General features: G+C 37.1%; 1 protein-coding gene across 1 annotated transcript in view; it reads left to right on the top strand.

Annotated features, from left to right (window-relative positions):
* ctnnal1.S (catenin alpha-like 1 S homeolog) overlaps positions 1 to 27,609 on the top strand; it is a 147,936-nt gene that overhangs the window by 82,140 nt on the left and 38,187 nt on the right. The window contains 7 exon segments of the mRNA NM_001093144.1: positions 491 to 610; positions 2,451 to 2,540; positions 3,038 to 3,208; positions 5,112 to 5,312; positions 15,821 to 15,907; positions 24,340 to 24,498; positions 25,882 to 25,974. Of these exon segments, the coding sequence (NP_001086613.1) occupies positions 491 to 610; positions 2,451 to 2,540; positions 3,038 to 3,208; positions 5,112 to 5,312; positions 15,821 to 15,907; positions 24,340 to 24,498; positions 25,882 to 25,974 (921 nt within the window).

Raw genomic sequence — 27,609 nt, 5'->3', positions numbered from 1 at the left:
TGATTTTTTGAATGTAAATTCTAACAGAGTTAAAATGAATGTTTCTCTGGTTTGTGTCTGATGCTGGTACTACTGGGAATACAAGTCAGGAGTAGCATTCTGATAGCTCGCTACATACATATTTTTGCTTTAACCATGAACATTAATTGCCATTGTAGAGATTCTTGAAACATATCTCAATATACAATAATGTTATTTATCTTAAATGTTATGAGATTTAGGTTTCCTTTCCAAATATTGAACCATGAAATGATATGGGACCCCAAACTGCTAATGTATGGTTGGATTTAATTCAGCAACTTAAATAGAGTTTAAATCTTTCTGTTTGCTTTCCTGATTTTACAGAAGCAGGCTTAATAATTTTTCACAAATGAATGTCCTTAGGGTAGAACAAAGAGGCCCAGAAAATTCCTTGAACGAAGAATTCGAATATATTTCCACAGAACTATAACTATTTGTAATAGTAATGAATTGTCTGTTGTTTTTCTAGGTTCTTACAACAATGGAGCACCTGGAGAAAGTGAGCAGCTTCCAGGAGTTTGTACAGATATTTAGTCAGTTCGGCAATGAAATGGTGGAATTCGCCCATCTAACAGGAGACAGACAAAATGTATGTAAAGATCTCTATGGATAAATTATTCTTTCCACTGTATATTTTCTTTGTTTTCTAAAGCAGTAATGTAGAGATGTTTTACTTTCACACGCCCTACATTCCCTGTAATTTGCTTAGTTAGGATAAATAGAGAAGAACTTTGTTTAAAGACCAACTACACTCATCCCTTTGTTTTGGTTTAAAGATAAACAGATGTTCATTATGCAGGTTAACTGTGCACATGTAGTCTCATTAACTGCCTTGCAAGAACCAGGAAGTTAGAAATTGTTTTTTTATTTGCCCTGTGTGCTCAAGAAATAAAATAGTAAAAATTCTTGTCAAAACAATATGAAAAGAGTATGTAAAGCACAAGCCTGATTTTTAAACTTATATTGAAAAAGGGGGTATACTACCCCTTTAAGCTCTGTGGGAATTAGCCAAAGCTGTGTACAGGTAGCTACAATAACAGGGACTTTGGCTTTAAGAAGTAGGCTAGAAATACATTATGTTTTGGGCTTCTTTACTAGCCAAGGTGATCAGTGAAGAAACAGTTGCCACCCTTACTGGAGAAAAATATTGGCCTTCCTCTAGTTTTCTTCCCTATTTAAAAACATTGTCATCAAGCGTCATTTTTACCAACCAGCACTGTAAAGTCTTTTTTTCTGCTTATTCACTGCACATGGTCGGGGGTGCTGTCGGTTACATAAGCTTAGGCGTTAAAAGGGTGGTTCGCTTTAAATTAACTTTTAGGGACATATTTATTATGCTGTATAAAATTAAATTCACAGAAAATGGTGTAAAAAGCTGTGTAAAACGAATGGTGAATTTATCAAGGTGTGTTTAAGTTATCGCTATGCGAATGCCAGATTTGACACTGTTAGTTTATACTGGTTCCGGCAGAAGTCACTCAAAGAAAACACACATAAAAATGTAATGCTGTTTTTTATGTGGTGATGTGTGGTGTATTATCCTGCAGTTTGTTACACAGCATAATAAATATGCCCCTTAGTATGTTTTAGAACGGCTATTTCTAAGCAACTTTTCAGCTGGACTTCATTTTTTTATAGCTTTTTAATTATTTGCCTTCTGGCAGTTTCCAGCTTTCAAACGGGGGTCACTGACCCCTAAAAAACAAATGCTCTGTAAGGCTACAAATTTATTGGTACTGCTACTTTTTATTACAGGTATGGGATCCGTTATCCAGAAAGCACTTTTATCCAAATAATGTGAATTTTTAATAATGATTTCTTTTGCTGTAATAATAAAGTTGATCCCAACTAAGATATAATGAATCCTTACTGTAAGCAAAACCACCCTATTGGTTTATTTACGGGGTTATTTACTAAAACACAACCGTTTCTCACTTTATTTAATAAAATAATTCTACAAAACTCACAATCCTGAAACCCCTTAATTTACTAATAAAAAATCGGTGCAACAAAAAGTTCTGATAAAATTGAGCATCTATTCAAATCATGCGACTTTCAAATTCTGAAAAACTCAAATTTCTTGGATTATCAAATGAAAATAAGCATAAACAGCCATAAACTATAGAGATTCCTGAAGGTAAAAAAAAGTTCCAAAATATAATGAGAAGTGCATTGTCATTCGCATTCAAACAATCCAAATCGTGATCTCCTGTGGACAACATCGAAGACCTACAGCATTGCTGTTGTAATGTTGCCAAACCTCCTTGCTTCAATAATCATATTCATTTTTAGGCTTCAGTTGTACTTGAAGCAAGAAAAAGCTACATGTTGTGGAATTAACTACTAAGGTTATAAACACAGCACCATGTTGGCAATGTATCCATTAATTCAGTGTATTGATTCTTAGCATTAATTTCCATTGTCTTTAGGACTTAAAGAATGAGAAGAAGAAGGCAAGTATGGCAGCAGCAAGAGCAGTACTTGAAAAATGCACTATGATGTTGTTAACAGCATCTAAGGTAAGTGTGTTTTTTCTCTGTGATGCTAGTATCATTTGGAACAGTGTGACATGTTCTTCAGGGTACACTGTTCTTATTATATGTTTACATTAATATTTCATGATTTTTGTTTATGGCCCTTTTATATTGGCTTTCACAGTATATATATATATATATATATATATATATATATATATATATATATATATATATATATATATATATATATACATATTTACATTCTTAACCAATCACAAACCTGCGTCAGCCCTAATAAAACCATGGAGCAGGTACTGTGCATAATCCTTTTTTTCACAGCCATAAATACTCTTAAATAACTGTTAAAAAATGGAAGGATAATTTGAGATAAAAACGTTTATAGCAGCCATGCATGAGTAAACCTGGCATTAGTGGCTTCTTATGTGTTGTACATACTTGAAACATTCACAAGAAAAACTTAATATACATAATATAACTTCACATTACTATTTTTAATTATGCTACTGTTTATTTTAAAGACTTGCCTACGGCATCCTGATTGTGAATCTGCCCGTATTAATAAAGAAGGTGTCTTCCAAAGGATGCGGCTCGCATTGGAGCAAGTTATAGAAATTGTAACTGATTCTCGGCCAAACAGGGAACGTGAAATGGCTCCAATCAGTATCTATACTGGAATCAAAGAATTCAAGGTGAAGATTCTGTAATTTCATTATACAAAGATGATGGGCTGTATTGTAAATTTAATAGTAAAAGACCTCAGATGTTTTAATATGTATCATACAAAATACTTTTAAAAATTGTTTTCTCAGGGAGAAAATCATAAAAAATCTTAAAAGTTTTCTGTAATTTTCCTGGCATACTAAAGCCAACCCCATTATATTTATGAAGTGTTTACCTTGTTTGTTACCTTGTTCTTGTTTGTTGTTATATATTTTATTATTGAATCTTAAAGTTGAGATTAGAGCATGTTTGGTTATAGGGAACAAAAAATTATGGCCCTTAACTATTCTTCTGTGGGAATCTGTAAAGGCCTAACAAATCTTACTTGAAAAATGTGCATCAAAATACACATCTTTAAATGTTTTTAGACAAGGTTTTTTAACTTTTCTTTTAAGCAGCCCAAATTAACTTGTGGGGACCAATTTCATGATAAAAACAATTCTTGAGCACCAATTATGCACCTCATTTTAATTTCTATTTTGGTATGAATAATGGAGACCGACCCTAAACACCATTCAGTTTAACCCTTTAAGTGTGAGCAAAATTCTCAGTGCCAGACATTTTTTGAACATTTTGTGCTCTCTAATTTTAGGGGCATTTCCTGGGGGGAGATTTTTAGTTTACCTTGGAAAACTAGACATTGTTTTCTTTGAGAGAACCTGAGCTTTCTGCCTAAGTTTGTGTATTTTTGAAAAGTACAGATTCTATTGAATCCAAAATGGCTAACCATGTCTTTCTACTTTTAGTTACCAAAAATCAAAGCTTTTCTGAACTTTGTGGTTTTTATAAAAATGTATGAAATAATGAAAAATCACCTCAAAACTTTTACTTTGCAAGTTGGTATCTCCCACATAGCACATGCTGAGTTGCAATGCATTCCCAAAATTGTCGGGTTTAATGAAATACCTGTAAATCACCTCAAAGGGTTCACTTGTAGCATTTTATCTCCCTTATAGCATTAGGAACCGAGAGAAAGCATGCTTAATATGAATGACAGGGGTTCACTGAGCAGTTTTATGCCCATTGTGCATAGGATTACCAAAGTATCTGGCATTTAGTGACCTCAAAATTAAGTTAGTGCATACAACTTGTCCCGAAAGTCAGCTACTGAATAATCATCACATTTACAGCATTTTTGCAGGGGAAAAAACACAAAAGTTTAAAACCATATATTTTTGGAAAGTACACATTCAGGTAAATTCAAAATGGGTAACCATGTCTTTCTACTCCAAACTGAGTTGCAATACTTTCCCAAAACTTTGACTTTGCAAGTTGATAATTCCAACATAGCACATACTAAGTTGCAATGCTTTCCCAAATTGTTGGTTTTGATGAAATACCTGAAAATTGCCTGAAAGTTTCCAATTGCAAGGGGTCCACTGAACAGTTTTCTGCCAATTGTGCACAAGATTATGAAATTATCTGTCGTTTAATCATCTAATTTACTGCATTTTTGCAGGGTAAAAACACAAAACAATTCGATGACCCGTAAAAAAACATATATTTTTGGAAAGTACAGATTTAGACAAATCCAAAATGGGTAATCATGTTTTCTTCTCCAAACTACTTTTTCAGTTTTGATGAAATACCTGAAAATCGCCTCCAAGCTTCCACTTTCTAGCATCTTATCTCCCCCATAGCATTAAGTACCAAAACATCCTATATATGAACGATAGATGTCTACAGAACAGTTTGATGGCCGTTATGCATATATTTAATAAACAATGTGGCATACAGAGACCTCTCTAAACAGTACATATACATTTTAATGGCTGACACTCTGGCTGCTGCAATATAAGGTTTGTATTATGTGTGTGTATGTTAGAAGTCATTTTGGTGTTGGTTACCTTATGTGTTTGCTTTTTTTACTAGAACAAAATTGAGGGACTTCGAGACAACCTGTATTATCTCTCCAAGGAAAATGTCTCCACTATGTTAGAAGTCATTTTGGAGCATACAGAAGACTTCACAGACTCTGCTTACACCAGCCATGAGAACAGAGAGCGCATTCTCGAACTCTCTAACCAGGCCAAGATGGAATTAGAACAGTTCGTTGCAGTGTGGATGCAAGCTGTAAGACCTTTTTAACAAAGTAAATCGTCTTATGTTCTGCAAGGAATATTTCTCCTTTCCTTGGTTGAATTGAACATTGTATATTGCAAGGGCAAAATTCAATTTATTAATGTGTACTGTACCTTGTAATTGATCCTAACTAAGCTGCATGAATCCATTATGTTGGTAAAACAATATATATATTTAATATTTAAATTATATTTAAATAGCAGACTTAAGAGATGGTGATCCAATTTATAGAAAGATCTGTTATCCAAAAAAACTCAGGCCCCAAGCAATCCAGATAATAGTATACTGCAAAGTCATCCCATGGCATTCCCAAGAGTGGAAGGCATGTGGTGAACAAAAATTATTTATTTAGGATTTGTTTATTATTAGTGGTGTTAGTATTATTATTATTATTATTTTTTTTTTTTAAACAACGAAAAATGTAATTTGTATATGCTAAGCATAAACACTCTCTGAACTGCTATAAAATAAATGTACGTTACATGTACGATTGTATTAAAGGAAACAAAGTCTGTAGCTGCATGCAACTCCTCTGTCATTTACTCCATTATAAAGTGATGGATTCTGGGAATTTAAATGGTTCCTTTGATTGGGTTTGCATTCAATCTGTGGAATAAGTATGTCTGTAAAAAAAAAAAAATACAGATAGACTGATTTTTGCAGTTTCACGTAGTGTTTATGTACATTTTTACATAAGCCCATTGAATGACTTTATCAAATAAGAATGGGGTATTTTCCTTTTAGGCAATGTTGCCATGCATTTGGAGTAGTAGTAGAAGTAGAAGGAGGAGGAGGAGGACATTACACAACTATCAACAGGAATAGCAAAAGAAATGTTTGTACTGTGATAGCTTCTTTAAGTATCAGTAATAGAACTTACCCACACTGCAAATTAAATTTGGGAAAGGTTTCCCCATTTTACATGGATCTTCTGAGAACTTTTCTTGGTTTATATTACTTTTGTTATGTAGGCATTTCACTTCCCTAAAATTGTCCGTGCTTTAAACTCACTTAACAGTTATGTCCCATGTGGCCTCCCTTAAAGTGGCTGACGAACTCAGGAGAGCTGCAAAGCAGGAAGTAGTGTTCTGCCTATTATGATAGACATCCAGTCACTCCAGCCTTTATACATTACATTTTTTGGCTAACTAACTATATTAGAAACATTTTTTATTTTGCACAGCATATCTATTTACCCAGTTTTTATTTTTACACTGAACAATTCCTTTTAGTTCCTGGCTGTATAAATCTAAGAGACTTCTCTATTGAGTCTATGCAGTCAAAATAATTTGTGTGTGGTCTTTTTACTCTAATCACTATTTTATAGCTGCTAATAATAATATACGCCCTGTTTTAAATAAGTGGTTTTAATTGTTTTTGTGCTCATGGGCATCTGTTATTCTGCACAGAGAACTCTTATTGAACTGCATATTTTACATCACTATTTGAGAAGGAGCTTCCATAATACTCTCGGGTAGAATATATCTTCCACAGACTCCAGCAATATCCAAGCAAATGAGGAAAAATATTCAAATAAGGAGCACTGTTCCTTAAATTAGTGCAGCATATCTTTACCATACCATAACTACCATAACTAACTATATAAGTGTTTGATATAGAATTGTTAACATGTTATTACATCTTCTCTGCAGGTTTACTTCTTCATTAAATTAAAACATCACCTACTCTAATCTTGAATTCCTTCATACCTTTTGCTTCAGTTAGCGTATACATTGCCTTTAAGTGCTTTCTTCCGAGTAACTTTTTTTATGTTTTGAGTGTGCAGGAATCCTGATTCCTGTGTGGTATTTAAGATGATGCTTATTTGCATGCCAGTGTTCATGGGGTGCCTTTCTCACAGGTTAGGAAAATGTCCTTGTCAGCTTCTGATTAATATGTATGCTTCTCCTTCCAATATGTTTACACCAAAAAAGTAAAGTGTTTTAAAGCAATGAAAATATAATGTAGTGTTGGCCTGCACTGGCAAAACTGGTGTGTTTAGTTCAGAAACTCTACTATAGTTAATATAAACAGGCTGCTGTGTAGCCATGGGGGCAGCCATTCAAGCACAGGATACACAGTAGATAACTGGTAAGTTCTGTAGTATATCATTGTATACTACAGAGCTTATCTGTTATCTGCTGTGTATCCTGTGCCTTTTCTCATTTTTTCAACTTTGAATAGCTGCCCCCATGGCTACGCAGCAGCAGCTTGTTTATATAAACTGTAGTTGTGCTTCCGAAGCAAACATACCAGTTTTTACTAGTGCAGGGTAACATACTCTCATTCTTTTAACATACTTTCATTTTTTGGTGTTATTTTTCCTTTAATACTTAATTTCTTATGATATTATAGTTCTTATTATCACAGCACAGATTTGACTTTCATAAAAGGGCCTCATTTGTTATTCCCAAAGAATTTAATTTGATGTTGATTTGATAAAATACATTAGGGCTAAACTTCATGGGATATCTTGTAGAAGCAGAATGCATCCGATGTAGTCGCATAGGTCACAATATAATGGGATGGATAGAGAAATGTGAAAACAAAATGGAAGATTTGCCATCCGACACAACACACCTGTTGGAAGTGGAATGTTGCATCTGCATCAGAGAAGATAAAATCTGATGGTGTCTGAAATACTTTTTTCTCTCAGTAATTTACACTGATTGTCAGAAGTAGATACAGGAACAAATCTCCCTACCTCTTTCTGTTGGAGTTCCTCAAGGCTCTGTCCTGGGACCATTACTATTCTCCCTCTATACTTCCTCCCTTGGCAAATTAATAAACTCGTATGGTTTCCACTACCACCTCTATGCTGACCATACTCAGATCTATCTCTCATCTCCTGATCTCAACCCGGAACTCCTAACTCGTGTCTCCTCCTGCCTGTCCGCTATCTCTACCTGGATGTCACAACGCTACCTTAAATTAAACCTCTCTAAAACTGAAATGGTTCTCTTTCCTCCAACTAACACCAGTAACATCCCGGAAGTATCCATCTTAGTTAACAATTCCACTATCACCCCCTCTCCCCAGGCCCGGTGCCTTGGGGTTATCCTAGTCTAGACTCTCATCATATCGCGTCTAGACTACTGTAACTCTATTTTAATTGGCCTTCCCCTCCAGAGACTGTCACCTCTCCAGTCCATAATGAACACTGCTGCGAGGCTCATATACCTCAGAAACCGCTCCTCCTCTGCCTCGCCATTCTGTCAATCCCTGCACTGGCTTCCGTTACCTTTCAGAATCAAATTCAGATTAATGACACTGACTTTTAAAGCACTTCATAACTCTGCCCCACCCTACATCTCTGAACTCATCTCTATATACTCACCCAATCGCTTACTACGCTCCTCTACTAACCTTCTACTCAACTCTTCTCTCATTACCTCCTCACATGCTCGCATTCAAGACTTTGCAAGGGCTGCACTCCTCCTCTGGAACTCTCTCCCATGGTCTGTCCGACTTTCTCCCAACCTTTCTGCTTTCAAGAAATCTCTGAAACCGCACTTCTTTCAAGAAGCCTACCCTCACTCTGCTTAACTACCAAACGCAACACCACATACAATACCACATTTCTCACCCACTTAATTCGATCTTGCCCACTCCCACACCTTGTGTATTATTCATGTGATTTAGTTGTATAATCACATTTACTTTACAGTGCTACGCAATATGTTGGTGCTATATAAATACATGTTAATAATAATAATAAAACACACCATCTTTTTTTCTCTGATTTTCTTCCTACTTGAAATGAATTACTGTCGGGGGGGGCAGCACATTTGTAGGATCCAACAAAATTTTGTGCAGTTGAATGAGATCTGCAGAGATCTTGTCAAGAGCCTGTCCATTCAGAGTAGCTAGATTTTGGTAATCAATTTCTATTCAGCAAATTAAAGGATGAATAGGAAGGGAAGGAGGTACAACTGTCAAATCAGATGTCTTCTACATATAAATACTGTATTATGCTGTTTGGTTGAGTCTCTGATCCCTTATCATATTATACTTTTATCATGTAGAGATTGTTTATTATTATTGTTTATGCTGCCTGCCCAAGTGGATCTTACAATCAAGGGTTCCCATTGCATTCTCCCACTAGTATAAAATACCCTGTTTAAACATCATCAGTGTTTATGCAGTTGGTTGTATTGCTTTGTATTGACATCAAGTAAAAAACTAGTGTCAGTCTCCCCCTGCATATATGATTTTCAGTCGGTTATACCTGAATGAGTAGATGTTACTAGTTGATGAATACACACACATACATTTTCTCATATATATCTATGTAAACTGTCTCTAATTTGTCAGCATAGCAACCTATGCACTAGTTTAGAATGACTTTTTCACACAGTCTTCCATGTGTAATACTAACACAATGTGACAAGTTGATCAAGTGACATCGATTTGGGGGCTTTGAAGTTGTCACTTGCTTGAGTGCTTTGTTAAAAGAATTTTGGGCATTATTGTTTTCTTAATTTGGCTGCTGTATAAGATTTAATGTGTTTCGTAATTTCTTGGGACATTGTTGGGCAATGCAATTTATTGTAGCAAATTAAATTCTTCCCATACTTAGGTGGAAAAGGATTAATGTTAAGCTCCACAGAGAAAATTGCCATATTAAAGACAAAAAAGATCTGCTGTTCATACTCGGTACAAATAGTTAATTTGTTGGTTTCCAAGAGTATGTGCTGCTGCTTTTTTCAGTAATAAATATAAAATGTAAGTCCCAGTGCAAGTACTTCTTATCTGATGGCAGTGTGTCTGATGATCAGTTCAGTGGAGTGAGAAATGTAAAGTAATGTGGAGTAAGAAATGTAAAGTAACTAAGAACCTGTTAAATCTGCTGGGAGAATAAATTAAATCTTAGGAGCCACATTATAAATCACTTTTAAGGCTTCTGTCAACACCACCTATTTTTCATGTCTTTTTTTTCCCCTATGCTCCTTTCTGTTTAATATTTCTTTTCTTTGTTGCATGTATATCATTTTATCTAACTAGACTGTACTTCTTTTGGATGTGCTGCAGCCTTTCCAACATTTTTAAAATCCCAGACTCCTTAGCCACGTAAAGGCTGGTTTAGATGGCAGGATGAATGTAGATAACAATAACTGGGGGCATGAAGGTTTTATGTATTGTATATGGCACAATCTTACCAGTTGGACTTCCACCTTTTTGTTTTGAGTTCCACCCTATTTGTTGATATTCCTGTTTTTTGTTTATATGCAGCTTTACCAGCACTGGCATTATTAGAATATTGCTGCATTAGATCTCAATCAACAGTTTTGTGAGTTTATTTTTAAACATACATATATGCTTTAATATTCAGATTTTTAAAAGTACATTTCACACAATGACTCGTTTGGGACTCCATAGTTGAGCACCACTAATTTGAAGTACAATAATGTAAGCTATCTGCATAATGCACATTATTCAGCAGAATACACTATTAATTAGGTAATTGCCTAATCATATATTGACAGTTTTTGTAAATAAAGACTTTTTTTCACTTACAATATATATATATTGTCATGGAAATCCCAAATGTTAATGCTCATCAACTGACTTTTAGAAGCTTAGCCAGGAACCACACTAACAGAATACAGCTAAACTGGTTTCACTCTTCTTAAGCTGATCAATATAGTCTAGGGATTTTGATCAGCAAATGTGAAGCCAATTGAGTAAAACCATACAGTACAGTTTCTTTTTCATTATGATTGCTTTGTGTATTGACACAGATTGCAGGAAAGTCCTAATTGTGTATAATTTATTTATTCCTACATTACCACCAGTATTTCATATGTTTTTCGCACATAGATTGTATTGTGAAGAGTCCATTTAACTTAAAAGTATTAGCAATTTGTCAACCTTGATGACAGTTTGGGGACAGTAAGGATAATATTGTCAGCCACATCTTGCAAAATGTGCTTAATATGTAATGTTTGCATCAATTCAGTTTGTTTTCAAGCCATTAACCATTTTTAATAACAATAGATCCAGTTACTGCAGACCCCACCAGTCTTTTCTGGCCATAAGGTGATTATTCTTTTTTCTTTGAATATTCTTTAATTTAGTAGGCCACTTTTAAAAATCATGAACACTTTCAGAGACTGAAAATCAGTATGTTAAGACCTCTACCCATACCACTGTTTCAAGACAGCTAGGATCAATTTTTCTTTTTCACGTGCATTATAGATTGCAACAAATCATTTCACGGAAAATTAATCATATAAGGATCATTAACTGTTAATCTGTAAGAATCTGTAGAATGGTGTATTTCCTCTATGAAGCAGTACAGAGGGCCTTTTAATCACCTGCAACTAAAGGATCAGTCTGGGAGTAGCTGCTGCTCAGCGACTAAGCTGGAGAGCTGTGGCTGTATGAGTAGCTGAGAAAACAACCACTGGCCAGGGGCTTATTTATCAATTAGATAACAATTAGATTTCAGCAGTCATCTACAATTTAGGGGTAAAAGGCAAAGATCTGATTGGTTGTTATGGGCAACATCACAGGTGATGCTTTTCTCTACTGTTTTACACGGCGTGATAAATAGGCCCCCTAGACACTGCAGGGCTCATTTATAAACTCTGACCAAATTTGCACCTGGGCAATCCATAACGAACACTCAGTGGGGCTCATTTGTAAACTTTGTGCATGGCAGATTGGTTGGCACAGTGAATATATTTGCTCTGTGCATGGTTATATTTATGAAATTGGATAAGAGATAACAGTGCCAACATACTTGTAATTTTTTTTTCGCAATGCAAATGTCCATAAGAGCTTTTTAAATATGGCAAAAATTGCAAATTTTGTATATTTATACAACCACTCTGCACTTGAATTATACCACAACTTTGGTGGCGGAGAAAATATTTGCAAAATTGTTTAGCTAATTGCAAATTTAAGTTACTGTCAGTGCTATTTTCATGCACAACAACCTTGCACAGTGGTTGCACTCACACAAACACCTGTCTCATTTGCAAACCATTTGCGAAAATTTATGCGCAATTTGAATTTGCAAAAATGGGCAATACAACCATTTACAAATAAATATGTGCTGCACTAACTTTATAAATAACCCCCAGTGACTTCTCTCAGCTACCTGCGGGTTGAACAAATGATTGCTTGCCATGCGTTACTGCCCACATGCAAATTTGCCCATTGTTTATACATAAGCCCCCCATACACAGGCAGACATCTTTGTGTGAACAAACAATTTTAGCATGATACCGTTAATCATCTACTTAACATCCCACTGATGAGGTACAAACGATCATATCATTCTGACAAAATTGGCCCAACTGTTGATTGGACAGATTTGAAAATATTTGTTGTGAAATTATGAAATCTGCTAATGGATGGGGCAATCAGGTAACTGTCGTTAAACAATCATTCACTTCACATACCTTGTGCAAAAGTAAACAAAGCAACAGTTAATATATGTTAGATCTTGTAACCAACACAACAAACATATGACATAAGTCTCCTCGAATATTGTTGACTATGTATGGGTGAATCGATCCTTAAAACAATTGTTTAGCCAATAAGATTATATTCACAGAGTAGAGACTAAATATGTCCATGTATGGGCAGCTTAATTCTTATTTCAATGGTGTGGATTAATGTGCTTTAGCTGTGGGTACTTTGGTAAAGGTAGCAAAGACTGCCTAGTAGCTACTCTAAAGACTTGGGGTTGAGGTGCAAACTGCTGCTGAAAGGTAAACAGGAAATCCTAAAGATCTGTGAGTGTAAGTGCCACTGTTAATTTTATTGAACTTGTTTGCAACCACATTGGTGCCCTTCCCAGGGGTAATTATTTAATATCTTTTAAAGCTGCAAGCAGCTGAGCCTGCTGTGAGGGTGTACTCAAGCAATTTAAAGATATGTACAAATCGTGGATATGACCTCTTTATAAATGCAAAGTGGCTCTGGGATTTCACTGGAACCTCTCTCCTCTAGTTACTGGGGCTACTGCCACCTAATATATATCACCAGTATTCAGTAAATGCAACATGGGGCTGATTCTCAATCTGCATAAAAACACTGGTATCAACCTTATTTCTTCTCTGCACCCACAACCACTGTATTGGCTTGAGTGTAGCCACATCGGACAGATTATGTTACATACTACTACTACTACTACTACTACTACTACTACTACTACTTATCAAATATAGTTTAAATTCCTAATGCCCATCTTCTTTATAAAACTTGAAACATTCACCTAAAAGGATTTGCATCTAAAGGAAGTATTACTTTCATTAAATTGTGTCAATATATTGTTACACATTTTCCATTAAGGGGCAGATTTACTAAGCTCGAGTGAATAGTTTGAATCCAAAAATATTCGAATTTCAAAGTAATATTTGGGTACTTCGACCATCGAATTGGTCCAATTCGATCGAATCGAACGATTCAAAGTAAAAATCGTTCGACCATTCAATAATCGAAGTACTGTCTCTTTAAAAAATCCTTCGAATCAATACTTCGCCAAATAAAATCTACCGAATTGAATGTTAGTCTATGGGGACATTGTAGATAGGTTATGGGCACTTTTTATGAGCGATCGAACGATTTTTATTCGATCGTTCAATCGAACATTTTGCGCTGAAAAGATTTTTCTTCGAGGGTCGAAATTCGAACCTTGATAAATCTGGCCCTTAATGTTCAAAAGGCAGCAGTTTTGGACTGGCCCGGCGGGATACCGGGAAAAAACCCGGTGGGTCCGACCCCTAATGGGCCCCCGCCGGGCCAGTCCCCCATCCTGATCGTACTTGAAAGAAAAAAAGATTTTTTATGTGGCGCGCAGCGCCATTTGCGCATGCGCGCGGCACCTTTCACTGAGGAGTGGCGCCTACACGCAGGCGTGCCGAGCAGCGCCTTCGCGCAAACATGCTCGGCGCATCATAGTAGAGAGGCAGGGGGGGTCGAAGGGGGCCCTGGACATTAGTCCCGGTGGGCCCCAGGCCCCCCAGTCCGACCCAGAAAGGCAGTACTAAGTGGGTGTGGCTTTAAAAGTTGGTTGTGGCATTAAACTTTCTGATGCATGTGTGTAAGGTGGTGACATACAAATTTATTTCAATGGCGCCAACTCCTAAGAGAATACCTTTAATTAAAGTAACTAAGAGTTCATTTTTTGGTATTGTGCAGCTAACCATGCTGAATGTTATCTTGGATTCAGGATGGACTATTTTTTTCCCTCTGAGGCAAATTAGCGAGGCTTTTTTTTACTGATTAATTAGCAGTTAGGCTGTATATAGACAGAAGAGCTTGAACTTAATGTAATATTGTGGATGAGATTTCCGGGATAAATACCTTCCTGTTGCATTTAGCATATCCATATCTTACCGTCAGAGGTGGGTCCAAACCAGTCGAGCGCTGTCAGCTAGACTGGAAGCTGTAACCACCTTTACTAAAAAGGGGGGGGGCATTTAAAGATGCAATATCAGACCCTTCTACATTTAACTTGAGATGGGAATGTGTGTGTGTGTATATGTATATATGTATATATATATATATATATATATATGTGTATATATATATATATATATATATATATATATATATATATATATATATATATATATATAATCTATATCTATATATATATATATATATATATATATATATATATATATATATATATATAGATATATAGGTGCATGTTCAAAAATATGTGCAGTTTTGTGGATCCTATTTTAATGAACTAAAAGTGTCTCAAACTTTTCACACTCGTGTAGTGTTTAAATTTACTTTAGGGGTTAAACCTGTGTAGCAGGCTTGACTCAGTGTATTTAGACACGACACTATTTTATATTCTGCTTTATTCCCAGTACTGGAATTTTTTATCAAAACGATGTGATTCTGCACACTATCGCTATGATTCTTTAAAAGGGGTTGTTCACCTTCCAACACTTTTTTCAGTTCAGTTGGTTTCAGATAGATCACCAGAAATAAAGACTTTTTCCAATTACTTTCTATTTTCTATGTGTGACCATTCTTCTAATATTTAAGTGTTAAGTCTAATTTTTCACCTTCTAAAGTAGCTCTGGGAAGAGGGGTTGCTGACTACAATTGATGCATTTAGTTGATTTCTTATCTTTATTCCTGCTGAGCACAGTCCCAGAGTTTCATTAAAGGCAGCTGTTAGAATTGATACAATAGTTGCTAGTAGGAGAGATGATGCTGAAAAATGACACCCAGAGACAGGGACATTGAACATTAAAATTAGATTTTGGAAAAAAACGGTATAAAATATAAGATGGAAAGTAACTGAATAAGAGTTTATTTCTGGTGAACAATTTGAAAACAACTGAAAAAAAAAAGTGTTTGGAAGGTGAACATCCCCTTTAAGCCAAACTCTGCATTAAGCAATTTTAGGTTTAGAGAGGTAATTATTTCTAATGATTTTAAAAAGCAACTTGTTTAATTTTATATATGTCGAACTACCTAATTAATTTGTTTTCATTAATCTTTTTTTTTTGTTATTTTTACAGCAAACACAAAAAACAAAGGATATTATGGAAGATTTGGAACTGGCTATACTGAGAATGTGTCAGTGCATTAGGGAACTGAAACGAGAAGTAAGTGAAAGTGTAAAAAAAAAAAAAGGAGCCCTAGTGAAATGCAAATACAATTCACAGTTCTTATGAAGACTTTTGTATGCTCTCTCACGATAAGTGCACATGGAATATTTTTTTTTGGTGGGGGTGGTTTCTCCTTTTACATTATCATGGAAAATCTTCTTTTACTTACCTTTGAAAATCAACAGAGATCCTGTCTCTTCTATGCAGAATTTGTCCCAGAGTCTGCTATTTTATTTGTTTGTGTCTGAATTGGTTATACAAGTGAGCTCTAAGACATCTGCTAAAAAAAGGGATCCCCTGCTAAAGGCTGTATTAGACCCTACTTCAAAATCTGACACTCAACTCCTGCATGAGAGAGGGATAGTGAAAATACAGTACAGAATTTGTTGCGTTTAGAGTTTTTAGAAGTTTTCTAATTACAATTTGACAACCTTATATTACATTTTTATTTTCGCAGTAGTTCCCCTTTAATAACATTTAAATTTTTAATAATAAATAATGAAGAGAGAGTCTGTCATGAATGCATTGGTAGTCGGCTTTAAAATTAAAGGCTGATTAACAAAGCACTTTGTATGTTGAAATAATCCACAAATGCATGAAACTGAAACAATATAAACATAAAAATGTAATATGGAGAACACTCTTTGAGGAGGAGAGAGAGTTTATGATCATTCCTGGTCTCAATAGCATTGTTAATTTTTTAAAAATAATTTCTTCTCAAAGAAAGGCCCCACTGGGTAAAAGCATCTTGAAGTTTTTAATGAACTCTGAGTAACATAAACTGCCTTTTCATCTTGGCAATATATTGCTTCAGTGACACAGAGCTAATATTGCCCATACAAGTAGCCTTTGCAAATATTGAGATGCTAGTTTTTGTTTTTCTTAGTCATTTTATTTTTTTAGAGCTTGATATGGACTCATAAGTATAATATTAGTGGGGGATGTTTATATTAAAAAAAGCTATAAGCTTTTCTTTTAGCAGGGCTCTCTTAACCTTTTTTGTGTGTAATTTATTTAATATACATTATATATATATATATATATATATATATATATAAAAAAAATGTGTATTTGGAAATGTATATCCGGATTGACACCTGCATGTTAATAACAGCAATTCATATATTTGCAAAAGTAACTTCATGGAGATTGTGAAGAGGGATCACACAAAGCTTCTAGACACAACTTTTTTAAGAACATGTGGCTCTTTTGTGGTTGACACTAAACTTAACTACTACTACTGAGGTCCACACTAAAAATAATTATCATTATGGTCATTAATAATGATCATTAGCCCATAGGACAATAATTGGATATGCCCATTTTCATTGTTTGCTTTAGCACTGCATTTGCAAATTGTTGTTGCTACTCTTCTATGTGTCAGTCTATAATCTGTATCTGCCATTCCTGTGCTCTTCTGCCGGGACAACACAGCATGCAGAACAAAAGATAGCAGAGAAAGCAGAGCAAAACCATGGAAAGCTTATTGGGGGATCCTATCCTGGATGAGACCACATCTGCTATTTATTCAGCTGGTGCATTATATACATTTCAGAATAATAGAATCACAACAGGAGTTCATTCATTTTGAATGACGTACCTGTGAAGGGGAGTTACATGGGTAAAAAATCAGCCATCTTGGTCCTTCCATGTGCATATGGAGAGATATCTTGCTGGAAATCAACAAGACATCATTCTGGCAGGTTTAATTTTTCCATGTGGCAAGGGCCGCATTGGCATGTTGATGCAGTTTTCATCTGATGTGCCTGTATGATCTGATCATTAGCCCATAGGCCAATAATTGATTATGCCTATTTTCATTGGTTGCTTTAGCACTGCCTTTGTAAATTGTTCCATAAACTTGGGAATCATGTAAGCGCTAATATCTGACCACTAGATGCTAAAATGGGCACAGAACTGAGTCAAAAATTGCCTGCAGAATGCAGTTGTACCTAATGCAGTTGCACCTTATGCATGCATCTTCACTAGTGCCAACTTGCACTGCATTGACCAGGAGGTAAGTCCGCTTTAATAGTGCACAGTTGAAGGGTGTACAAATGCATGAGTTGTGCCAAGTTGCAGTAGCATAAAGCTATGGGGGCAAATTCACTATAGGACGCAGGCGCCTAACGCTAGCGTTAATTCGCTAGTGTAGCGCATTTTCGTTAATTCGCCAACTCACTAACAGACGCTGGCATAAATTCGCTAGTGTTACTTTGCACCCTTACGCCTGGCGAATTTGCGCAACGGACGTAACTACGCAAATTCACTGACGCGCAAATTTTTCTGAACGCTACCTTTTACGCCAGACTTCCTTCGCCACCTCAGACCAGGCGAAGTGCAATAGAGTAGATAGGGATTGCTTCAAAAAAAGTTAAAAATGTTTCTATGTCCCAAAAAACGCTGGCGTTTTTTCTTTTTTTATGGGTGATAGGCTGAAAAAGATCGAAAAGTTTTTTTGGGGCTGCCCTTCTTCCCCCCTACATTTCCTAACTCATGTCATATATATGTAGGGCAAAATAAATATTTTATTTGCTGTTTTGAAGGTTTCCCAGGCTTGTGTAGTGATGCTACATATACATCCGGAAACCTGATATCCAGAAAGCTCCGAAGTACGGAATGGCTGTCTCCCATAGACTCCATTTTATCCAAATAATCCAAATTTTTAAAAATGATTTCCTTTTTCTCTGTAATAATAAAACAGTAGCTTGTACCTGATCCCAACTAAGATACAATTAATCCTTAATGGAAGCAAAACCAGCCTATTGGGTTTATTTAATGGACTTAAGACATGAAGACCCAAATTACGGAAAGATCCATTATCCGGAAAACCCCAGGTCCCGAGCATGCTGGATAACAGGTCCCATACCTGTACCTCCATTGTAACTTTAATTTGGCGCCGTATGCAAATTACGCATCGCTAGCGTAACTTCGCTTTGCTTGGCGAATTAACGCTAGCGCAACTTCGCAACCTTACACTTCCCCTGAGCGCAACTTCGGATTTTAGTGAATTTGCGTAGCGCTGCTGAAAATACGCCTGGCAAAGTTCGGCGAAGCGGACACTGGCGCAATTACGAATCTTAGTGAATTTGCCCCATGGAGTCTTGCCCCCTGCAAAACATGTTTGCCCTTAGCTGTCAGCTACTCAACCCCCCCCCCCCCTTGTGTTCTCTTGCTTGCTGTGACAGGGGCTGCTGTGTGTTCTGATGCATAGTAGTTTTGCCACTGCCATACTTTAGTAAATAAATCATATAGTAACATAGTAAGTTAGGTTGAGAAAAGACGCACGTCCATCAAGTTAAACCTTTTTAGTACATATATAACCTGTCTAACTGCTAGTTGAGCCAGAGGAAGAGAAAAGCCCATTTGAAGCCTCTCCAATATGCCTCAGATGGGGAAAAATTCCTTCCTGACTCCAAGATGGCAATTGGACTAGTCACTTGATCAAATTATGTTCTATCTTCAACAACCCTTTGTTCACTCCTTGGCTAAAAAGCCATCTAACCCCTTCTTAAAGGACAATTCAACCCCTCATATAATTCAACCCCCTACCCTACATAGTCCTCCCTCCCGCCCGCACAGGTGATAACTCCAGTAATTGCCCCATATCCTGTAATTACCCTTCATAGCAGAGTAAGCACAGTGAAGCTCACAGATGCCATCTTCTCTTCAGAAAGTATGTGCCGTATTGGCACATGCGCAGTTGAAGCAATATTCCGGTTCTGGACAACTCCACATGCGCCGAAAGGGAAGGAAGAAGACCCGAATATTACAGAAGAGAAGAAGATGGATCCCTTGAACTCCGCTGTGTTTACTCTGCCCCTCTGCAATGAGGGGTATTTACAGGATTAGGGACAATTACTGGAGTGTAGGGGGTAGTGGGTTTTATTATATGGGGGGTTGAATTCTCCTTTAAAGCTATCTAATGTATTAGCCTGTACAACTGCTTCAGGTAGAGAATTAAACATCTTCACAGCTCTCGCTTTAAAAAAAAAAAAAAACCTTCCGAATATTTAGCCTGAACCTTTTTCGTCTAATCGGAATGGGTGACCTTGTGTCATTTGGAAAGACCTACTGGTAAATAAAGCATTCGAGAGATTATTGTATGATTCCCTTATATTTATACATCGTTATCTTATCACCCCTTAAGTGCCTATACTCCAGGGTGAACAACCTCAATACCCCTATAGTTGTATAAATTGTTACAATCTGAGGGAGTTATATTTGTGCAAACATCTTCATGGAAATGCTTTCATTTTAATAGATGAGTTTTTATAGTCAGGTAAGCCGAGATCTCACAGTGTATAGTGTAGCACTGCCAAGGTCAAATAGACACTAGTCACATTGCCAGAATTAGATCAGACATCCGGTCTCTCGATGTCATGCAACTGGATCCTTCCAGATTTATAATTCATACAGTATTTAACCTCCAAGCTGTACTGAAATGTACACTGCTCTTACTGTCTCATTTGTGAATGAATGTGTTTAGTTTATATGAATACATGTGTCTTCATGTGGCTTCATAAACATGAAAGTGCCATCATTGCCTGACAACACTTTTTCCAGTTCAGTTGCTTTCAGTTCACGGGAAATAAATACTTTTTCCAATTACCTTTTTCTATTTGTGACTGTTTTTTGAATATTGACGTATAAAGTTTTATTTTTCACCTTATGTGTTTCTAAAGCAGCTCTAGGAGGGTTGGGGGTCGGCAACTATTTAACTGTTCTAAACTGATACATTTACTTCATACATTTGCTATCTTATGCCCTGCTGAGCAAAATTGCTGAGTTTCAGCTTTTAGAATTGATCCAATAGTTGCTAATATTCCTCAGATACTGCTGAGAAATGTTTACTATGATACTAATTGTATAAACTAAATGTAGCAAATTGGAACAGTTCAGAATGCTTCTGGCTCACCAAGCTGCCAGACTGAAACACCAGAGATATGAACATTAAACTTTAAACTTAAATTTTGGGAAAATGGTAAAAAATAAAAGATGGAAAGCCATTGAAAAAAAATGTGTTATAGCTGAAAACAACTAAACATAAAAAAGTGTTTGGAAGGTGAACAACCTATTTAACTATGACATTTATTTAATTACCACACAGTTGCGTTATTTTAGTTGTAATGCAAGTCCGTGTGTTAATTTTTTAGGGTAATAATTATATGCTATAGCAGTGCTGTCTAACAGGTGTCCCAGCCCCTCCATTAAAGTTTGGCTGTTGTGACTGCTTACCTGGACCCTGCATTGCTACACCTCATTTTGAGCCCATAACCCTTGCATTGTTCACACTTCAGACTGTAAGCACCCACATTGTTCACCAGTTCAAACTCAGACTATGTTGCCTGCATGTGCCATTCTCTGCGTGCCCTACGCTAACTGTGTGCCATGCTCTGCCTGCCCTATGATGCCTGTGTGTGGAATATTCTGCTTGCCCTACACTGCCTGCATGTGCCATACTCTGCCTACCCGTGTTATACTATGCCAGCACTGCCACCTACGTCTGCTCACGCTCTGCCACACACTACAGCATAAATAATTTCATGAAGCTGTTTACAAATGAATTGAGGTTACTCAAAAAGCTATGTTTACCTATTTTTAATTCCTTACTATTAGAGAGGTTTTGTTCAGGACCTGGGGTTTTCTGGATAAGGGATCTTTCCATAATTTGGTTCACTGCTCCTTTATTCATTTGAATATTTTATATAAAAGATTAATTCCATCATAGTTTGCGTGCACATTTATAAATATTTGGCACGTTTCAGGGGCTGCTGGCTGCTGCCGTCTGAGGCAGCAGCCCCAATACCGCCCCTCCTCCTCCTCCTGCTCTGCTCTTCTAACTTCCAGCGTCGGAGCGGGTGGAGGAGGGGCCGCATTGCTAGTGAGCGTTATTGCGCTCGACGCACTATAAGAGCGGAATTTCCGTTTTAAAAAATGGAAATTTGTCTCTTAAAGTTACCGGAGGCGGCTTTTTGCCGCCTTTGGTAACTGGCTGCTCCGTGCCGCCTGAGGCAAGATTCTCACCTTGCTTCATGCCCGGAGCGGCCCTGGACATAAACCATAAGATCGCAAAAAGCTCATGGTGTGTAACCTCTGCTCAAGCCTAGAGGGCTGTACCTTAATTTCAAAACCTGTCACTTTCTTTTGTCCTTAGAGTAATGCTGCTAAAGTGTTTAACTTTAACAGCCTTCTAAGCAAAAAACAAAATTACTCACTTGAGCCTAGTACAGGGGGGAGGGATATGTTTAATTTCATGTGGGCTATGGACTATAAGCAAACTTAGAGCTGTCATGTAAATGACTAGCAAACAGCATAGACAAGCCGTAGACAAATTCCTTTGTAACATTTATAGACAGGCAACCACTGCAACAGTAATGCAACTATACATTTCATTGATAGATTATTGCAAAAATGTACTGCATATTTACATGAAAAAGTATTACTGAAATGCACTGTAAATGTACAGGAAAAGGTATTATTTAACAGACTATGAGCAAATCAAAAGTGTTGTTGACAGTTAAGTTTTGGCTTATGGTGGATAATGGGTGTTGCAGTTCTAAAAAAAAAAAAAAAAAGGTTAGAGCACTGTAATCTGAATTAGATTTCCCATCGCTAAAAAAGCCTGGGGCAGATTTTACCAGTGTCAAAGAAATATAAAGCTTCAGGAGAAAGTGAGATTCTGTAAGTAGAATTAGTGCTAGATATTTTACTGTGAGCTCTGCTATAATTCTCAGAATAAATCTTGCCTTACATTCATTGGAAATGTATTTTGGTCTGCTAGCTGGAAAAAGGAAACAAGGGCTTCTCATTAGGCACATGACTCACGGGATGAATATAGGCCAGTCAACCTGAGAAACAGAAGTGTCAGGAGTGGAACATACAAGTACAGTCGCACATCATTGCCTTTTGATTGCTTTCGTGTTACTCTTGCTGTTGATGTGCTTGGCTTAAATTGCTATTTCCCTGTTTACAGCAGTGCTTTGACATTAGAACATGAATAGAAAAGCAAGCCAAAACCTCTTCTTTATATGTGACAGAAAGACCAAAGAATCCATTTGCCTTTTTGCCAAAACTGAAATAAATGATGTAGTTAAATTCCTGGAACTGAGAGTTTAGAGTTAGTGACTCATTTGACTTAACACAGTTGAAAACCTTGGAAGCCAGATTCCATTCAAGCGAGGTTACTGTGTCCTGAGCCAGTGCAATTCCTGAGCAACAGGAAACGTATAATATGTTGCTGCTAGTGTTTTAAAGGTACAGTCTATCCCCACTAGAGTGCCTCTGTCTGCCCCTTCAGCCTTTTTTAGTGTTATAGTATTGGTGTAAGGCTGCAGCATATGCAACTTTCCTTTGTCTGGTAAGTGTAAGGTGTAACTTTGCATTATAGTGGTTACAATGTTATTTATTGTAATATATAACAGTGGGTATATATAATAATGTAACGGCCTGAGGCAGATATAATAAAGCAAAAAGCCTGTAAGCGATTACTAACACTTGGTTTATCAAAATCTGAAAAGTTCTCACTATTTTTTGAAAACTACTCCAACCAAATCTGCACAGACTCTTCCCCCCCCCCTATTTAGTAATACATTTTCACATTTTTCTTGCGCGGAAAAAATCATGATAAAATCATAAAAAAATACTAATATTACATTTTTTCCAGATTTTGCATTGGAAACCTTTGATGTTTTCTTAAAATCACCTGAAAGCACATTTTACATTTTATTTTCAGTTTTTTAATCTGTCCAATTTCTTTTGAGCCCCTGAAATAAAGTGATTGTGTTAAAAAAAGGCTTTACTCACATTTTTATGTAATCTTTTTGTTCAACCCACTGAATTAAAGCTGGACAATTCAACCCCATTGGCACTAAAATCCCTCCCCCTTCCCCTGTTTTACCCCCTCCTTCCTCCCCCCCAAATGCCCCTAACTTGTTACTAACCCCTCTGTGCAGTTCCTCTCCTGTTGAGTTCACGGCAGCCATGTTCGCCCTTGCACTCTTCTTCCTGTATGTGCTGGCATTTGGTGGCGCATGCGCAGTAGAGGGATTTACTGGTAAGGATCTACTGCGCATGCGCCCGAAAGTCACAAAGTTTCCGATTTCTTTTTTTGGAAACTTTGTGACTTTCGGCCCATGCGCAGGAACTGCATGGAGGGGTCATTAAGAAGTTAGGGGCATTTGCCCGGGGGGGAGGTAGGTCGGGATGGAGGGGGGGGCAACACAGGGGAGGGGGAAGGATTTTAGCGCCGAAGGGGTTGAATTCTCCTTTAACTGTTAAGTGCTGTTTTGTGCAGGGAAGAACAGGCACATGTCATTCAAAATGTAAAAAGAAACAATTTCTCACCAAAAATGCTGTCTGATTAATGTTTTGGAAGGTGCTGCTGTGTTTCATTTACCAGTCTGAGTTTTCCCTTCTGTTTCTCTTAGCTTCACAATGCAGCTACAGTCCTGGCAGCAGACCTGCTAAAATACCACACAGACCACATGGTCCTGAAAGCTCTAAAGATTGCTGGTACAGAAGGAAACTTGGAGGCAGTGGCGCAATATACCTGCAAGCTAACAGAACAGAAGGAACAACTTGTCGAAGTGAGTATGTGTGGCTTTACTAATCTCTGAGGTGTTTAACAAAAGCACCACAAAGGGTTAGTGCATTCATGTTATAAAAGTTAAGGCTGGTTCATCAATTGTGTACGGTATTGTTTTTGTTTTAATTGAATTTAACAATGGGACTTTAATGTAATATAATTTGTTCTTTTACATACAGTGTGTTAGTTTCTCATTTTTAATTGCGGAAATTGATATGGAATTGCTAACCTCTGGATATCTAGATTTTGCAAAACCTAAACTTGGATAAATTATATAAGTATTGATTTGGAGGTGCCATTTTGCTTGCCTTGACAATTGTCCATAGACAGCAATATCATAGCAAGTATGTGTGCACCATATTTTCTTTTTGTGTAGCCAATGTAACTTCTAAGTCATTGCCAGGCTGTTGCTTAAAGTAGAATCTATATTGTTGGTAGGGAAACGGTTAAAACTGAGACTGTCTGCAAATGGAGAATGGGAGAGGATCGTTTATGTACCACTCATTTTCTCCCTTTCAAGGAGCAGCATACATCTTTTTCAACATGAGTTCAATGAATTAAGCTTGTGCTGAATATTCAACATCCTTTTGTTTTAATCATGGAAAAGTACAATTTTTGTTATTTCTTCAGCTAAACTGGGCAAACTGGAAAATTGGTTCAAATAATCCCCTTGCTCTACTAACAAACTATTGACAACGTAAGATCAAGTGAGGGGGTTTGTATATTGTTAATCTGATTTATTTACCTTACAAGGACCACACATGGCAAAAATTATGTTTGCCACAAGCCATATTAACTGAATTCATGTTCAATACGGCCCCTTTTAAGGGGAAATATGCACCCCTTTTTAATATGAGCTCATTCAGTTGGGCTTCTGTAAAAAAGGCGCATAAACAAAATATAACCAAAATAAAATATAAATGTATTTTCTACACAGACTTTCCGGTTTGCTCACAATAATCTATGTTCTTATAATTAAGTTATTCAAAAGAAATAAGTAGCTAATACCCCCCCTGACTGAAAGAGTAGATTTCTGTTATGTGAAAGAAATATGTTATTCGATATGAGTGACTCATAATAGAGCAATATGTATTTCTAAGAAAATGCACAGTTTTGGTCCTGAAGGGATTAAGAGGAATATTTTAGCTACAATGTCACATTGCCATTAAAGGACCCATCTTTTTAACAACTTGGAAATATGATATGATATATATCACTTCATCTTATACATCTCCACCAATTTCATACAGTCTTACTTGTTGCAGCTGCAATTGCAGCACTTACTCGTGATACAAAAATGCATTATACTGTATGCTGACTATCATGTTTGTTTTTAGATGAGCAAATTCATTCTTTGGTAATAGAATCATGTTGTTTCTTCTAGACATGCCGGCTGTTGAGACATGTTTCAGGCACAGAACCCCTGGAAATCACTTGCATTCATGCAGAAGACACCTTTCATGTGACTGGCCCACAGGTGTGTTAACTTCATTCTCCCATTGTTCTCTCTGTATGAGCGAAGCACGTCTGATCAGAATGTTTTCTTGAGGATATTATATTCATGACTGAAATTTTTCTCTAAGGAATTGCAGGTGAAAAAAAACAAAACATTTATTTTGCATCCCTTCCATGTCCGTATAGATGGGCAGTAGTAATGGGACGAATATGACCCATTTCACTTCTCTGAAAATTTGTGAAATGGCAAAAAAGTTTCCAAAAGCATTGAAGTCAATGGGCATCAAATCGCTCAACAATTTTTCAATCCACGCAACATTTTTAAAACAACACAATTCATTTTTTTATTACTATCCATTATAGTCTATGGGCACATTTTCTTCGCAAAATGAGGCAAAATAGTTTGCTCATTCTTAATAGGCAGTAATTCCTCTTCCAGACAAAAAGGTAATGAATCAAAGACCACCTGACTTCCTCCTCACCACTGTTTTTTTGTTCTACTGGGAGGTAGGATCTCACGGAATGGCATTCGGATCGTTTTGTTTTCCGAAGTTGCCTCACGAGGAAACTTCAAGCGACTTTGAAAAAACTGAAGCAATCAGAGTGCCATCAAATTCTAGCCGTCTGGAAGGCATTTCTGGGAGATTAATTGCCCAAAGAAAAGGAGATTTGTCGCTGGGCTACTAATCTCCCCGGAACGCTGTGTGTGCCACCACTTTTACGCTTCTTTCCTTTCTCACAATGGGGCTCATTTATAAACAAATTTGCTTCTGGGCAGTAAACCATAGCAACCAATCAGATGATTTCTTTCAGTGTTCAACCTGCATCTTATTGAAAAAAATACTGTCTTACTGAATTGGATTAATGCCATGGTGCAAATTTGCCCACTGTTTATAAATAAGCCCCTTTCCATGTTATTCTGGGGCTCTTACTATTGCTGTTTTGATATCTAAAGGTTTTAGTTGTGAGCCTGAGTCCACTGTGCAAACACAGTGGGTATGGGTCCTTATTACACCAGGTGTTTCCAGGACTGGCCTTTGCTATGGTCCCTGGCTTGCGTGTTCACTGGCCCGTATTAGCCTCTGATTCATGGGACCACTTGTCCTTGTTATAGTCTTTGCTTGCAGGTCCTCTGGCCTTTATAGCTTTTGGCTCACAGGTCCACTGACCCTTGTTATGGCCTTTGGCTCACGGGGCCTCTAGGCTCACATGGCCACTGGCCCTTCTTATAGCCTTTTGGCTCATGTGGCTGCTGGCCCTTGTTATGGCCTTTTGGCTCGCATTGCTGCTGAGCCTTATGTCTTTTTGGCTCACATGGCTGCTGGGCCTTGTTATGGTCTTTGGCTTGCTGGCCCACTTGGCCCTTGTTATGGTTTTTTGACTTGCCGGCACACAGGCCTTTGTTATGGCCTTTTGGCTCATGGGCTGCTGGCCATTGCTCCTCTGGCTCCAGGCCTTTGCTATTGTGTGCCCATTGGTATTTTTCATGGCCCTTGGTGCATGTGGCTGTCAGCCTTTGTTGTGGCAGACGTGACTTCTGGCCTTTACTGTGTTTTTTGGGTTTTTTAAAGGTGTGGCTGCTGGTCTTTGCTATGGCCATTGTCAAACATGGCTGTTTGCTTTGTGGCGGTTCTTGGCAGGTCAACAGTCACTGACG

Source organism: Xenopus laevis, chromosome 6S, assembly GCF_017654675.1.
Source record: "Xenopus laevis strain J_2021 chromosome 6S, Xenopus_laevis_v10.1, whole genome shotgun sequence".
NCBI classification, from domain to species: Eukaryota; Metazoa; Chordata; class Amphibia; order Anura; family Pipidae; genus Xenopus; species Xenopus laevis.
The sequence above is the reverse complement of the archived record's forward strand: the minus strand, read 5'-3'. Positions and strand labels throughout refer to the sequence as shown.